This window comes from Vicia villosa, linkage group LG4 (assembly GCF_029867415.1).
Source record: "Vicia villosa cultivar HV-30 ecotype Madison, WI linkage group LG4, Vvil1.0, whole genome shotgun sequence".
In the NCBI taxonomy this organism is placed as follows: Eukaryota; Viridiplantae; Streptophyta; class Magnoliopsida; order Fabales; family Fabaceae; genus Vicia; species Vicia villosa.
The window spans coordinates 182,443,738-182,461,283 of record NC_081183.1 but is presented as its reverse complement, the minus strand read 5'-3'; the positions used below and the strand labels follow the sequence as shown (position 1 = coordinate 182,461,283).

Sequence of the window (17,546 nt, the reverse complement as noted above, 5' to 3'; positions counted from 1 at the left end):
ATTTAAAACTTGGTTGCCTTTCGATTAAGTGTGATAGTACTAGTGCGATAAGCTTCACTAAGAATCAAGTACTTCATTCATGAATCAAGCACATTGAGACCCGACATCATTTTCTTAGAGACCGTGTTGAAAAAAGGGATGTTACAAAAACATTGTCATCAGAACCTTTTCACAAGATCTTTAGGTATTTGGGAATCTTAGATTCGTCGTGATTTAAATAGAATAAGAATTCTGTTTTATAGCAAATTATAGTTTTGTCGACTACATTGGTATGTTTCTATAACTCTTGTATACATTTTTATATCATTGAGTGTTTGTTATGAATATGTTCATTGTTTTTCTTATTACCTTCTTTATTTCACGCATTCATGTCTAGCATTCTTATGATTGGTCTTCTTTGCATTTAAGTCTTTTAAAATGTGTGTTGCTAATTATGTGCATTTGAGCATTTGTATACTTGTTCATGCATTATTTATGTTGTTAATGCATTCTTTTATATAATAATTTTGACCACTTAATTGTATAATGTTGAATGTTAGTGTTGCATGTCTATTTTTCATTTTGTTGCATGTAGCATATCTATCTTCGTGTTTTGTATCTGATCTTTGATGTTGTGTATTCTTTTTGGCCTTTTGGCTCATATTTTCATATGAATATTTTTTGTTTGTGGTTGGTTATTTGGTTTTAAGACTCACTTTGATCTATCTCTTTATGATGTTGTCAAAGGGGGAGAAGTTGTAACGTGAGTCTAGAATTGTTTTATGTGTTTTATGTTTGGTTTGTGTGCAATGTTTCAGGGGGAGCACTAGGTTTTTGCTTTTGGCTCGAACTCGACTCAATTCCAAGTGAAAGCTTGCCAAGCATAAAAAAGGGGGAGACTGAAGATGTATATCCCCAAGGGGAGACTAAAGTTTCATGTCCTTAATACATTACATGGAGAATCCAAATATAGTTATGTTGTTGCTTGTCTTATGTTTTTTTTGCTATCGTTTATTGAGTTTTCTTCATGAATGCATATCTATGAATCAAATTTGAAGCGACCCATTGCAAATATTGATTTGAATCATATCTAAAAGAGATGATTTATATCTCTTAAGCCCATTATTTCTTAGAGCGGGATAAACGTGTGCATCAAAATCTTTATGGACAAGAGGTTTAAAAACAACTTGAATAGATGCCAAATAAATATATCTATAACCTTTTCTATATATTTTTTGAGAGAAATTTTAGATAGAAGAGGAATACTTTGAAATTCTTGTTGAACTGATATGGTTTCTTCATGAGTTTTTACCGAAAAAGCAGTTTTGAAATCAAAAGTACCTATTTGATACAAGGTTTCTATTTGAGTTTAAGGGATATTTCAGTTTGAATGGTTATTTGATATAAGTACCTCTTTGGATTGTACTATACCGGAACTTGAACCAATATTATTCTTGGAAAGTAAAGTTCTTATTTATAAGCCATTAAATCTATATGAAATTCTTTGGTTTTTATCAATAATTTTGTGTTTATCGGGAACACCAAACCTAAGGCTTACCAATGGATTTACGCTTGTCAAACGTTAACCACAAAATAGAATGATAATTTCCTTTGAATTTTAAATAACTTAGTCGTGTCTTAAAAATAAGATTAGTTTCTTTGAATAATATACCAGTATTTCCGCCGCGTATTGGTCTGTTATTGTGTGTTAGTTTCCCATCACAAAAAACTTTTTATACTCTATTTAGGCATCGAGGACTGTACAATCTGCCTCACACCACCAACATTTGAGATCTTCTCAGAAACGGTTCTAAAGCACTTGAGTACTCTAATAAAGGAGAAACACCATTACTATCTAACAGACTTGTGAGTCACTCCCAACATTATATTATGTCTTATTAGAAAGTCATTTAATGTGCCTATCCCAAGAACGAAAACGTCCCTTCTAGGACTTCCACCTCCACGGATCTTATGGACGAGTGATGTTGTGTGTCGCAAACCCTCGCCTTGCAAAGAAGAAGCAAGAGTTTGGGAGAGGAGAAATTGTTTTGGGCCATACGCATAGCCTAGAAGACGAATGCCTAATGATGAAGCAGCAAGTTACTAAACGTAGAATATATATACCTTTTCTCTGCACGTAGCAGACAATCCCTCACGTGAATGTCATGTTATCCGCCCCTATTTATCCAACAATTGGTCGCATTTCGCATTATTTCACATGCGTGCAATTACCAACTATTTCCCCTATTTAAAAAAGAAAGCACGCCAATTCATAGTTATTCAAATCATTTCTCATTCAAACACAACTTTTCACTCTCATACTAATTTAAACGTTAAAGTGCTAAACTTGCAGGTCAACCCCTTATCCACCACATCTGAAACTCAGAACTACCACAACAAAGTCTAAATTCATACTTTCTGATAAAATCTAGTTCTAGCACAAATCAATCTAAATTATCAAAATTATATAATTTAGTACAAATCAATACTCACTCAAATTATTAACATAGCATATAAATAGCTAACACTAATATTTTCTTCTTTCTTTTCCTAAATTTCTTTCTCTAAATGCTAGTGACACTAATATTGTCTTCTTTCTTTTCCTAAATTTCTTTCTCTAATTCCAATGGCTATTTTATATACACAACATATTTAAACTGAATATTAATATCCTCATTATTCATCTTTTCTCACCTCCTGAGATAAAAAAGAAAAAAAGAAAAAGAAAACTAATTACAAAATAAATTCAATCAAAGAGATCTAAAAATATAAATATTATCTAAATATAGTGTTCACTATTTTAGGATTAAATAAGTTTTTGATCTCTATAAATATTATAGTTTCATTTTTAGTTCCTCTGAAACTTTGGCAAAGATTTTTTAATCAAAAACCTTGCCTAAAGATAAAGAGAGACTAAAAATAAAAACCGCAATATTTATAAGGACCAATAACTTATTTAATCATGGTTTTTAAAAACATCAATCATGACATATACTCAAGTTAACCTATCCAATTAAACATGACAAGAAAAAAAAACATTATTATTCAAAACAAAAAACAATGACAAACTAGACCCATAAAAAAAAACACAAATTGCATGTTTTTTATTAATTAGTCTTAATGAAAACATTAATATAAAAAGAAAGTGTAGAAGACTTTTTAAGAGTTTCCACTTTCAACATCTGGATACAGACAATATAGCAGTTAGAAAACACATAGCCGCCTCATAATTCATCATCTTCTTTCTTCTTCTTCTCATGAATCAAAACTAGAAGAAGAAGAACAACAAAGAACCAAAAAAATGGGTTGTGGAAACATGTTCTTCACAATCCTCATAACATTTTCAGTCACACTCATAACATACAACATAATCATCTCAGGAAATGCTCCTTTGAAACAAGAATTTCCTGGTGGTCCTTCACGTCGTCCTTCAATCACCATTGACCCAATAATCAAGATGCCATTGGAGAAACAAAAATCTTCTAAGAGATTGTTTCATACTGCTGTTACTGCTTCTGATTCTGTTTACAATACTTGGCAGTGTAGGGTTATGTATTATTGGTTCAAGAAGTTTAAGGAAGATTCAGATTCTGATATGGGTGGATTTACCAGGATTTTGCATTCTGGGAAAGCTGATCAGTTTATGGATGAGATCCCTACTTTTGTTGCTCAGCCTTTGCCTTCTGGAATGGATCAGGTTTTGGTTTTTGTTCTTTGTTTTCATTGGTTTGAATCTGTTTTCTGGGTTTGGTTCAATTTGATTTTTTGATTATTTTGTTGTATATATGATGCATGTTTAACTCTATGTAGCACTAACACCACTGGAAAAAGTTGTGTTTGTAACTCTGTATCAATGTGTTCGAAACCGACATTAACACTTACGATTATGTTCAATTTATTCTTTTATTTCAAATTATTACCACTGTGTTAGCGTCGGTGTCAGGTGTCGTGTTTCTGGTGTCTGTGTTTCATAGGATGAACTTGTTTTTAGGGAAGAAATTGTTAAATATGAGTGTTGTGTATGGCAGGGTTACATAGTTCTTAATAGACCATGGGCATTTGTACAATGGCTTCAACAGGCAGATATCAAAGAAGAGTATGATATGTTTGACTTTAAATTTCATTTGCTTTTCTAGGATTTTGGTTTTGACTTTTATTAATGTGTTTTGTTTTGTAATATCAGTTACATATTGATGTCGGAGCCGGATCATATAATTATGAAACCTATACCGAATTTAGCCAGAAATGGAATGGGAGCTGCGTTCCCTTTCTTTTATATTGAGCCTAAGAAATACGAGAATGTGCTAAGGAAGTACTACTCCGAGGAAAATGGACCTGTGACTAATATAGATCCAATTGGGAATTCACCAGTTATTGTTGGCAAGGTATGTGTTGTTTAGTTTCTTGTGGTGATTATGGATATTGTTGATTTGAGGAAAAAAGTTTAATTTGATTTGCGAATATGATAGGAATCGCTTAAGAAGATTGCTCCTACTTGGATGAATGTTTCGTTGGCGATGAAAAAAGATCCGGAAACTGATAAAGCTTTTGGATGGGTGCTTGAAATGTGATTTTCTTTCTCTTCTCGAATTCGTATTATCCTTTCTTAGCCTCACAAAAACTTGATTGACTTTTTATGCTATTTTGTATCATTGGTTTAGGTATGCTTACGCCGTTGCATCTGCTCTTCATGATGTTCGTAACATATTACACAAAGACTTTATGATTCAGGTTCAATAAGGTTCTCTTTTTAGTATATTTTTGTGTGTTAGTAAGGTTCTTGTTCCGGTTGACCTCAAATCCGCGCCACTGCGGCTGCGTGGTATTGTCCTTTAGAAAAGGTGCCTCGTTGGGTTGAGGAGTGTAAGTGTTGCATATAAACTACCTTAGCCTCGATTCCCATATATAAACTACCTTAGCCTCGATTCCCAAATAATGTAAGACTATTTTGGCCAGCCAAGAACCGTTCTCATGTAGCAATAAGCAATATATGATAGCAGTGAGAACTTTTGATTAAAGCTTACAACACTCTCCAATTAAGAACTACTATTCTAGGATCATCAGTTCATAATCAGTTCATAACGCAAGACATTAAGTAAAACACAGTTAGTCTTGTACATCCATTTAGTCAACGGATTTCAGTGGCCTGCAAGGGCCTTGGTGTAAGTATAGTAAGTACGGTGAGTGGAGATTATTCTAGAAGCCTTTTTTGGAAGAATTTATTTAAACCTATATATCACAATAAGTGATTAACTATGTAGTACAGATACTTCATATTGAAGGTGTGATTACATTCAATTACTTTGATTTTTCCTAATTGTTATCGGTGTTGACATGTCAGTGTCTTGTTGCTGTCAGTGCTTCATAGATGCTTAAGAAGCATTTTGGCCCGGTTTATAACATGATTTGCATTCTGTGTTCTATAGAAATCCCATAGAATAGTGTTTGAACAATAATGTATTTGAAGACAGGCTTACATGGTCTTCAAATTTACAAACATTTTCTTTGTTTATTATTTGTTAGCCTCCATGGGACAAAGAACTTGGCAACAAGTACATAATTCACTACACTTATGGCTGCGACTATAATATGAAGGTACTCATCTATAATTAAATTCTTAATAAAGCAACACTACATGTAAGCCTCTTTTTAATCTAATAGCTTAAAATATTCAGGGCGAACTGACCTATGGGAAGATTGGAGAATGGAGGTTTGATAAAAGATCCTACGATGGTGTTGCTCCTCCCAAAAATCTGACATTGCCACCACCCGGTGTTCCAGAAAGTGTGGTATGTTTCATCTCCCTTTGTGTTAGTTCGGTTATTTTTTCGAATTCCCTTTACTTTTTGTTTCCCTCGAGCTTTTCTTGTTAAGAATGATTGTGAAATTTAAGAATTGAGATTACTATGTAGAGAGTTTTACAAGTTGGCTTTCGTTTTCTAGGTGACCCTTGTAAAAATGGTTAATGAAGCTACAGCGAATATTCCGAACTGGCCATCATAGGACTATCTCATGGTGTTGCAATGTGTTAAGAATCAGAATGCTGGAACTGTTTGGCATTTCACTTGTTGGCAACTGTGTATCTGTAATTGTTATGTAGATGACTTTACACACTTGAGGCAAACATGAATATTTTTTCAATGCTTGATAAAAAAAATGTGTTGTGTTTTAGTCTATGTCCAAATTGGAAAGTTTTCTTTTCAATTTGTTGATTGATGTAGTTGAGAAGATTGAGAATGAATCAAGGAAAAAAAAAAAAAAACAATTGTGCTCAAATCTGTATACTAAAAAAACTTCTTTTAAGTGATGCCATAAATGAAATATATGCCTTTGGAAAGAGGCAACATGTTTGGTAGTATTTTTTATGGGAAAAGCTAACGTGTATTCAATGTTTTGAAAATTTAAATTAGACTTTATTACACTTACTTTTTCGAATTTTAGTATCCTTAACATGTGTCCTTAGGGCACATGTTAGCATGACCCATTTTTTATTACTGTATAATAAAACTTCATTCAGTGATGCCATAAATGAGTTTTGCCTTGGTAAAGAGGCACATTGTTTTAAGAGTCATAAACAATCACTGCAAAGTGCTCAGCGACTTAATGCAGAAACTTACCCATTACCCAAAACATTAGAATACAAAACTATCCAGGAGCAGCTTCCTCAAAGGATTAAATGCTAGTATTGAGTAAAGTTACCTGACTGATTTTCATATCCAACACACATTTTGAGATTATTTATAAGGTACACAGGACCATCCTACATGGAGCTGACTTTTTAAAGTTTTTATTTTGAGCCCAATTAGTGAATAAGCAATTCCCAAACCTTAAGCTATTGGGTTAAAGTACATCGTTAAGTTTGTGATTATGGCCTGTCTAAGTCAAACTAAGGGTGTGCATGGATCAATAATCAAACCAAATTAAATCATATATATGGTTTGGTTTGGATCTTAAAACCATTTCTTTAAAACTGGTTTATTTTTTTATAACTGGTTTACATGTAGATCGGTTCAGTTCTAAACCGATTTTTCATAAAAAATCGGCTTTAAAAAAAAACGGAATAAAACCGGTTTCTCTCAAAACCATTTTTTTTAAAGAAACCAGTTTTTAAAAAGTTTAATAAAAAAATTCAATTTTAATATCAGTTTAATTATTTTATCATTTTTATTGGAAAACCATTTCGTTACGTTTATAACTAATTTTAAAATGGTTTATAACAAAAAATTTATAGCTGATTTTATCTGTTTAACAAAATTAGTTTATGTTACGTTTAACAAAACTGATTTTTATTGGAAAACCATTTTTTTTAAACGTAACAAATTCTATATAATAATTATGTTACGTTTAACAAAATTATTGTAGCACCGCGATTTTGTTTATGTTGTAAAGTTTAGTTTTTTTAAATTAAAGTTGTTCATTTTGATTTAGAAAAGTTAATCATTAAACATAGGAATGTAAAGTATAGAAATTAATTTTAGACAGTAAAATTAAAGTTATATTTTAAACTCATAACTTACTAATATGTTATTAGAGAAATTTAACTTTCATATTTATATGATGAATCATGAAGAAAAAAAACAAATATATAAATTTAATACATAATGAAATGTGGGTATCCAATAACTAAACCACATTATTATTATTATGGGTACTGGTTTATATTTGGATAATAAAATGGATACTCAATTTTATATTTTAGCATTTGAATTGGGTTTTAAAAAGTGGAATAATTTGGATATCAAATTGGTTAAGGATAACCGATTTTTTTGCACACCCCTAAGTCAAACTACACTCACCTCTATTCATAATAGTGATATTATTTGTTAATTCTAATCCTAATTGTTTCTAGAGAATTATGGATTTATTATTGATGTAAATGTGTATAAAAAGGAATCACATCTATAAAACTCAACTGAAATATGATGGAAATTAACAAAGAAAGGAAATTAACAAAGAAAGGAATCTACGTCTGAGGAATTTCAACCAAAGAAAGGAAATTAACAACGCTCAATAGAATCAGTACAAAGTGTTTTAGATGAACAACTCTTGTTCAATGCTCTCTTCTTAATTCTACACGTGTCATTCTATTTAGGACTCCCTAAATATGATAATCTCTCTCATTTTTTCTCAATCACTAATCCTAGTAATTAATATAATAATCAAAATATTAAATGCTCAATTACAACTCAACTAACAAACCAAACTCTATATCTTTAGATATGAACTAGTCAGAGACCCGTGCTGTCGCCCGGGTGCATTATTTGTAGTGCAGTATTTTATGAACGATACGAAAAATGTGAAGTAAAAATATTTGACCAAATTGCATGTATAAAATGAAAATTAACCATTTAAAAAACTCATTTTACTAATAAGATATTAGTAGTATGAAATTAACCATTTAAAAAAAAGTTTTACTAAAAAGATACGTCAACACGGGTAATTCATTCATATCTTAGATCATTTGATAAGGTTTGGTCACTTCAAAAAAATTAAGTATTATGGTGTTAGTGACCCGTGAAATTAAAAGTTTAACTAAATTTGAATGAGTGTCATTTTACATTTATAGTGACTTCTATTAAAAAAAAAACAGACTCGCGCAAAATAAACCCAATTGTATTTTTCTTCAAAATTAATTTTCAAATATTGTCTCCTCTTAATCACAAATACAAATATCATCTTAATCACAAATACAAATATTATCTTAATCACAAAAACTTTCATAAAATGTAGTTGGTTAATATTCACTGCATTTCTAAGATTATTTGTAAAAGTTAAATATACAAGTTGCTATTTAATTTTTTATATCCACTCATTACTTTTAGGATAAAAGTATACCAAAATGAAAGTTTTTTATTCCCGATAATACATCATATTTGAAAATTAGTTTTCAAACCATGAAACAAACATAAGAATTAAATAATACCACTATATTCGTAGAAACAGATTTTCGGATTTCCGAACAAAGAAAATAATATACCAGAATCGTGACATTAGCTTAAAAAGAAAATTGGTTTCAATAATTTGTGGAGCAAGGAAAATCCGAGGCTGCATTATTGATCTAGAGCTTATGCATCTCATAAGTGTCATTAAAACCCCTTGAAGACAGGGAATAAATTTCTAAATCAGGCTAGCAAGTCATACCAAGTTAATGATAAAACCAATAATGCTCCTAATAAGATGAAAAGACCAACCAATTGAAAATAAATGGATTTATTGAACAACTGTTGGTTTAAATTGCACAAGTGAATGAAATTTATTGAAAACAATGCAAAGTGCATCATACTCCACATTCTTCAAAATGTCACTAGCCAAGACAAACACCTGAAAATACAACAATTAAAATGATTATTAATGATTTAAATCCATTAAAAATGAAGTTCATGATTCAATGTAGATTACAAAAAAAGTGGGCTCTTGGAAAAAAATTGAAGAACAAAACTCAGAGAAAAATAAAAGTTATAAATGAAACTGTGAGAAAAATAAAAGTTATAAACTAGAGTGGTGCATCAATAAGTTAGATAAATAATTTATGTTAACCTAACAAATGAAACTGTGAGAAAAATAAAAGTTATAAATGATGATTTTTTTTTCAAAATAACCATGGTTTTCAACAATTATTTTAAATAATCATTTTTCTCCATTAATTTTAAAACTACTCATATTTCAAAAAAAAAATTGCAACGTAGAGCACAAGCCAATTGGATTGGCGTCTACATTGAACAAATTAGAGGTCAAGACCAAGCCAATTGAATTGACGCCTCTTAAAGGTCAAATCAATCCAATTGACGCTTATGTAATGCTTTTAAAAAAAGACGTCAATTCATCTGGCTCTTATGTGTTGTATACTTTTTATTTTATTTTAATCCAATTAATTAATTTAAAAAATTGAATAAAAGTTAATAATATTTAATTTAAAACAGATTATATACGAGAATATTTTTTACACTAATGACGATTACTTGTTTGATCACATATATCACAGGTTTCCCACCCCTTATGTACCCTTTCTCGTACAGGTCTTTTGTTGATTCACCTCAGGTGTTTAATCCCAGGTCCCTGAAACATCACCATCACCAGATTCTCTAATAAGTTATTGTAATTTCACATAGTCTTGTGTCTGCATTGACGTGTTGTCGTAACTAAGTTCGTTGCCCATGTCGTTGTTGTTGGATTGAGTTGTTTGGGTTGATGAAGTTATTGGTGAACGGCTTGATCGATTGAATGGCGATATTGGTGTGAATGCTTTGTTGGAGAAATGATGAATTGATTGTTCTAGTGTTTGGTATCCATATGTTTGTTAGATATTTTGGTGTTGTGATGTTAGGGTGTTTTAACTATGGTAGAAAGTGTTGGTGTCATATGTTTCTTGGGTGATTTGGCTAACAAGCATGTTGTTGATTCTTACGTAAAACTATGGGTTGCAAAACTAGTCTGACATGTTGGGCATGCCCATTAAACTCGCACTTTAGTGCAGAACAGACCAAGTGTTTAGGCCTGCACTCTCTAATATGACCGCTCTGTTCCGCCCCATTTTTTGCGAGATTTTGTGGGCACGAGTATTAACATTTTTTTTTGTAATTTAGGGACCATAAGTGTAATTTTATTTTCTTACCTTATAAATACCCTATTAAGCTTCGCAAGATCGAATTACTATGCAGAAGAACAAGTATAACTTTGATAAAATAAATGAAGTTACCTGTTCAGTCCCAATTCAATTTAATCAACCTATTATCTTATGACCAATACATCTTTCTTAGTTTAATTGCAAACAATAAACTATGTCCCAAAACTCCAGAATTAGAATTATGTAGTAAAACTGATTCTGCAAGGAACTTTTTAGACTATAAATTCATTACACGCATCAGCCAAGACATATGAAGTAGATTATATAGAACAATTGTGAGGTCTCTTCTAGTGAACTATCTTAAAGGTTTCACATATAGGGTTATAGTGGTCAAAGTGATGTAATTTAGGTAATATAGAAGTGAACATGAGCTTGAGTTTATTCACAAATCTATCAAGTTCGGGTTTTTACATAAATGCTACCAGGTTACTAGAGGAATGTGTGTCAAATTCTTAGACAAATGGATAAGAGGCAATTTTATGTTGGACATACTAATTGGAAATTTTAAAACAAGATTGTATTGGCATTGTTCATGGTCCAATCATGAAACACAATCATAAATACGAAACAAGTAATTTGACTTATGTATTACTCGATTGCAGTAAACAGAGTGATATTTTCACTCTTGCTACTAAATATGTGGATCCAAAATCTACTAATAAATTGTCAAGTATTTTAAAGTTTAGTTTGTCATAATGTGTATCCTTTATGCAACTCTCAAATGTAAATTCATATCTGTCAAAAAAAAATGTAAATTCATATGTCCTAATAGTAATTAGCAGTACCTTACCACACTTTTTTTGTCAAAAATTTCATGTGTCCTAAATCTTTATTTGAATTTGTTAGAATTTCATATAGAATAAACAGCTCAACTTCATGTATTGTAGTGGAAATTAATTTAAAGGGACATTGTATTGATGGAAGTATTGTAATTCCATAACATAAGTGACATGACAAGAAACAACTCAAAACCAAAGGTTAATAGATTCAATTGGATCTCTTTTTTTCAGTGCCGATACTTGCAAACATTGACAATAGTAAAATTAGTAAATAAAAAATTATTGTAGAACAAAAATTGAACATCTCTATATTAATTTAGTATAATTGGTTCTCTTCTTTTCAGTGTTGATATTTGTAAACATTGACAATAGTAAAATTAGTAAATAAAAAAAATACCATAGAACACAAATTGAACATCTCTTCATGAATTTAGTACAAGATAAATTTCCATAACAACATAATTTTAAAAACTTTAAATAAAAGAAAACCAATAATTTAGAGTAGTATCCAATTGGATCATAAGTAGGAAGAAAAATTACAATACAAACCTCTGTTTAATGTTTTTGGTTTTGGACTTGACAATGCATCATTACCAGCCTTGATAGTTTCTTTTTGTCATTAAAGATAACCAAGAATAAAGCATTCTTGGTTATGTATCAGGAAAAGAAAATAAAGAAGATAACAGGATTTCCCAAAACATGATTTCTTGTAAAATTAACAAATTGACAGAATCGGGAAAACTTCTTTGAAAGCTAAAAAGAAACCCATTTTTAAAATGTTTTCCAAATGTGAATCAAAATTATGTACACTTCAACATGTACCCCTATTAAAGGATCAACAAAGTAAATTTTTCAGTCAGGTCTCCTACAAATTATATTACTACTGTAAGTGATAGTAGGGCTTTTTGGTGGAAAGTGGAAACTAGAAACAAATTCAAAGTGACACGATACTAGTGGAGGTATTATAAGTACAATACAATGATGAAATTAAAAAAAAGAGCAACAACTCCAACGAGAAAGGCAATGAGACCCAAAACTACAACTGAAAGTCAAAATTCACAATGAGCTTATTCTCTAACTAACTCTTTCCCTAACCATCCCCGACAACGGCACCATTTTATTGAAGCGGAATAGCGGCAAGCAACAAAAAATTTAGAAATATTTATCCAGGAATTTATCGTGTCCGCAAATATGGTTGTTAGAATGTCATTCAACGATTTTGATGTTTTCGAGCTCGAATTTGAATGGATTAAAGTATGAAAACAAAAAAGTAAATATCAACACAAAAAGAATTCATTCTTGGAAACAAAAAGACTTATCAAACATGCATATAATCTACTTCTCACAAACTTAAACTCATCGACCAGTTACACTCAACCTACAATACTCATCAATGTCATCCAACATCGCTCACATCCTAAGTCACTTCTAACCCAAAGGAGAGAGAACTACTATATCATCTCGACGACGATCTCTCAGCCAACCTCAACAACACAACAAACATTCATATCAACTGTATCGATGATCTCTCAACTAACACAACTAACACAGAACATTAAGCTTTGACACCCATAAAGATCGTTAGCTCTAAATTTATCTCTAGAGTTCATAAACTAACAGATAATCACCTTAGATAAGGATTCGAGCAATATATGTCTATAACAACCCAAAACCCTAGCACAGAGCAAAAATCCCAGACAACAATCAAGACAGACTTGTAAAACACCATAGGCGACAAATATACATGAGTTCAAAGTAAATACATAAACAAAACCCAACTACAAGTAAATACACAAAGAAGAAGAGAAATAAATTGAAAATCTCCCGGTTTGTCAGCTCCGATCAACGATCAATCCATCTTCAATCAACCAAATGCAAATTTCATAGTTGTTTTCTAACCTAATCTACCAAAGAATGAAGTTGATGGAGTTTGGATAAAAAACCCCAAAAACCATAACTTAATATGTTACAAATTAAGAACATATAAACAAAATCTTTACAGGCTCGCTAAGTGAGTTAGTCTGGCTAAGCGAGCTACACTTTATTACACTAAATATCTAGTACAGTAAAAGAGATTTTGCTTAGCAAGTTAATCGCGCTAAGCGAGCTTATGAAGAATGTGTTGCCTCTATTATTGAATCTCTAAGCGTGCTACAACTTGGCTTAGCGAGCTTTTGCAAAATTTTCTCCTTATTGCTTCAAAACTGCGTATTCGAAGCCGCGCCTTCAACATACCTATAAAACAAAAGAAAAATTATCAAATGATACATTAAACGAATCAAAACTTAAGTATACAAATATTTACACAAAAGTTGGGATTTCATTATAAAAACCAAAATAATAGAATCGATAAGTGCCACAAATATATACTCAAAATAACGACATTTTGACACTTATCAACGAGAATGAAAGAGGTGTGGTCTATGTTAGTTTTACTAGGGGCCACGATGGATGCTACGGTACTAGTCAAAAAATACAAGTGTGCATGGTATCCCTACAAGGGTAGTGGATACTCATATGCATTAGTAGGTTTATAACAATTTAGGATGGTAAGGGCTTGCTTTCGACGGCAAGAAGCCTTGTATGGTGGTGTTACTACTTTATGGTGATTTTATAGGACTTTCTTACGTGATGTGAAAGGCTCTGTATGCAAGTATAGTGTATAGGTTTGAGTATCTAAGTTATGATGCCTACTTTATCCTGCTAGGGTAAGGTATTTATAGAGGTCTTTAGGCCTAGGGTTTCCTTGGGAAGGATCACCGCCCTCACAAATACAGACTTTGACTTCTCTCGAGAAACATATTTTCCATGTTTCCCCTATTTGGGTGAGTGGAAGGTCCATGAGGCGAGGCGATGCCTCCTAAAGGGCGACATATGGTCGTCACCCCTCCTGGGAGCTGCAAAGCTCCCACCCTTGTCAGATCCTTTACAAATATAACGCTTTAGTTTGCATTTACGAAAGTGATTTGAAATGTTTGTAACATCAAGGTGTTTTCTAAAACATTAGTTTGTGATACTGTGCATTCTTTGAGTTAAGTTGTGTGAAGTTATTGAGCATTTGGTATATAAGAAATTGCATTTTTCACTACTGTAATCACATTAAAGGTAGTTATTTCTAGAGCTTTATGGATTTTGGATTTGTGTGAATGTGTCACAAAAGGGATCACAAGTACAAAATTCAACTTAAATGTGATTCTTGACATGTTAATTCTTCTATAGCACGAGGTATTTGTTAAATTCCTCAAACAAATCTTATTTTGACAACATATAGCTTGCAATGATATGCGCTTAATTAGTTTGCTCATTCTAACAACATGCATACGGTGGACCAAAATGTCGCATGTTTACGCCATTAATCGCTTTTTGTATTTTTTTATTCAAACTGTGTTAAGCTATTGATAATTTCTGCACCAGTGCTAGCAAATTATGATTTTTCTATTGATTCATATTTATGAAATTTAGTTTGGTTTAGTAACACCGTGCTTAAATAAGTTGATTACTTGTATGACAATGTATGGCCCATTAGCTCAGTTGGTTAGAGCGTCGTGCTAATAACGCGAAGGTCGCAGGTTCGAGACCTGCATGGGCCATTTTTAATTTACACAAACATTATCTAAAATATTTGCTACATTGTACTTATTATACTTAAGGATTATTTGATTTTTTTCTCCATTTTACTAATTTTACTTAATTATGTTACTATGGTATGCAAGAAATTACATGTGTCACTATTGCAATCACTAAAAAGTAGTTGTTTCTAAAGATTTATGGATTAATGGCTGATATGAAATGTGTACCAAAAGGTTCCTACCTTCAAAACATAACTTAAATGTGATATTAGACAAGTTAAAATGTCACACTGCTCTTTGTATTGTTTGATTTAAATTGAGTTAAGCTATTGAGAATTTTTGCCCCAAAATTAATTGTCCATGATTTTTAAATGAATCCATATTTATGAAATGATGTTTTGTTTACTAACACTGTGATTAATAAACTAAACACCATGTTTACATGTGGACCATTAACTTAGTTGGTCAGAGCATCATGCTAATAATAAGAAAGTCGCAGGTTTGACTAGTAACTCAGTGACCCAATTGCTTGATCGGGCAATGATCGATCCAGGTTTAAAACACTAATTAGAGCATTATGCTAATAATGCAAAGGTCGCAGGTTCGAGACCTGCATGTGCCATATTTTACTTTATGAATAATTTGCAATGTGAACCAAAAGAGTTTTCATCTACTAAAGTAATATGAAATGTTCGTAACATCAAGGTGTTTTCTAAAATATTATTTTGTGATAGTATGCATTCTTTGATTCAAATTGTGAGAAGCTATTGCGTATTGTGTATACAAAAAATTGCAATTGTCATTATTGTAGTAGTGTAAGCGGATCAGAAAAAACCAATTAAACTGACAATCTAAACCAAACCAAACTGAAAAAAACTTATTGTTTCCGGCTAGGTTCCAAAATCAAACCAAACCAGTTCTGGGTTTTTATTTTTAGGAACCACCAAACCGATGATTCGAACTAAAGACTATAATAACGCTTTAAATATTTTATTTAATCCATTATTAAGCCCAAATTTTGTATCATTTAAACCATTCTCTATCTTTGTTTATATTTCTTTCCTTTTAGAAAAACACACATATAGAACCAAACTCCAAAAACATGTAAAGTAGAAACCATAAGTCACAAAAATTATGATGCTCTTTCCGCTCGCCACTGATGTTGCTCTCTCTAAAGTCGTTATGATATGTTATTGTCATCTTCTTTGTGTTCAAGTTCTCTTCGTTAGTTTTTTATTTTTTTAAACCTTTTTTGTTTCTTCTTCTTCAACAAAATTCTTTCTAGTTTTGTTACAAAATGATTTTGATGTGTGTATGGTGTGAAACATGTTAATTTATATATATTAAAACTTTTTGTTGTTATTGTGATGTTTTATTTGCTAAGCTTTCAAATTCCTTCCCAACCTTCTGATGTCATGTGCCAACTTTTATATTTGATAGTAAACTTATTTCATTATGCAATAAAAATTATGTCACTGTTTCATATAGATTAAGAACAACTTGTAATTTGTTTGAAAAACTAGAGCATGAAATAAATTACATAAAATATATTATTTTAAAATAATATCATAAAATACACCAAAAAATACGATAGTGGAAAATACACTAATGGATATAATGTTTGAAAAAATAGTGTAACCCGGTCAACCAAACCAAATTGAATCAAATCAATTAGTTTGGTTTGGTTCCATTTAAAAAATTACTAAAAATCAAACCAAACCAAATTGATGGAGATGATTATACCCTTAGCTATTGTAATCACTTTAAAGGTAGTTGTTTCTAGATATTTATGGGTTTAGGATTGATGTAAAATATGTACCAAAAGAGAATATAGTGTGACCTATTAGTTTAGTTGGTTAGAGTGTTGTGCTACAAAAAGTCCAACGAAAGTCATCTCAAATATTTTAAGCATATATTAGAGTTTGACCTAACTCATCCATACAAAACTGGTTAGTAAGGTGAGGAGTGTCCCTCTATATATACTCTTTCAATGCTCTATCTCCAACCAATGTGGGACTTTAGGATCTTCCTAATACACCCTCTCACGCCCGGCATTCTTTTGGGCTTGGTGTGTGGATATTAACGGTGGGCGGCCCATAGTCCGATCGATAGGCTCTGATACCATATTAGAGTTTGACCAAACTCATCCATACAAAACCGGTTAGTAAGGTGAGGAGTGTCCCTCTATATATACTCTTTCAATGCTCTATCTTCAACCAATGTGGGACTTTAGGATCTTCCTAATAGCATAAAATAATTTTATAAATTAATCTTATGTTAACAAGGCATAAATGTACTTAATAACTAAAGATTATTTGGCAATGTATTGTCCATTTTATTAATTTTAATTAATTTCGTTAATATACAAGAAGTTATATATATCGTTATCACAATCACTAAAAATATAATGTAGTTTGTAGATCTTAATGGACGTACAAATGATATGTAATGAGAACAAACAAAGTTCACATATGCAAAAGTCATCTTAAATATTTGTTACATTAAGGCTTTTTTAAATTAATTATACACTAACATCATGTAGTAAGTGATACTTCAAATTTTATTAGCTTGATCATTCTAACAACATGTATGAGG

The 17,546-nt window shown here is 31.4% G+C and overlaps 1 protein-coding gene and 1 non-coding gene across 2 annotated transcripts; both read left to right on the top strand.

The window, feature by feature from the left end:
- The first annotated feature begins 3,144 nt into the window (after positions 1-3,144).
- On the top strand, positions 3,145-6,150 carry LOC131596288 (hydroxyproline O-arabinosyltransferase 1-like). Its single transcript, XM_058868898.1, has 8 exons — positions 3,145-3,676; positions 4,008-4,075; positions 4,163-4,364; positions 4,449-4,546; positions 4,641-4,710; positions 5,503-5,574; positions 5,655-5,768; positions 5,923-6,150. Exons 1-8 carry the CDS (start codon positions 3,281-3,283, stop codon positions 5,980-5,982), a joined length of 1,080 nt encoding a protein of 359 aa, XP_058724881.1. The 5' UTR covers positions 3,145-3,280; the 3' UTR covers positions 5,983-6,150.
- An 8,748-nt stretch (positions 6,151-14,898) lies between these two features.
- On the top strand, positions 14,899-14,972 carry TRNAI-AAU (transfer RNA isoleucine (anticodon AAU)). The gene has a single exon. It is a non-coding gene; the product is annotated as a tRNA-Ile (tRNA).
- Positions 14,973-17,546: the final 2,574 nt, after the last annotated feature.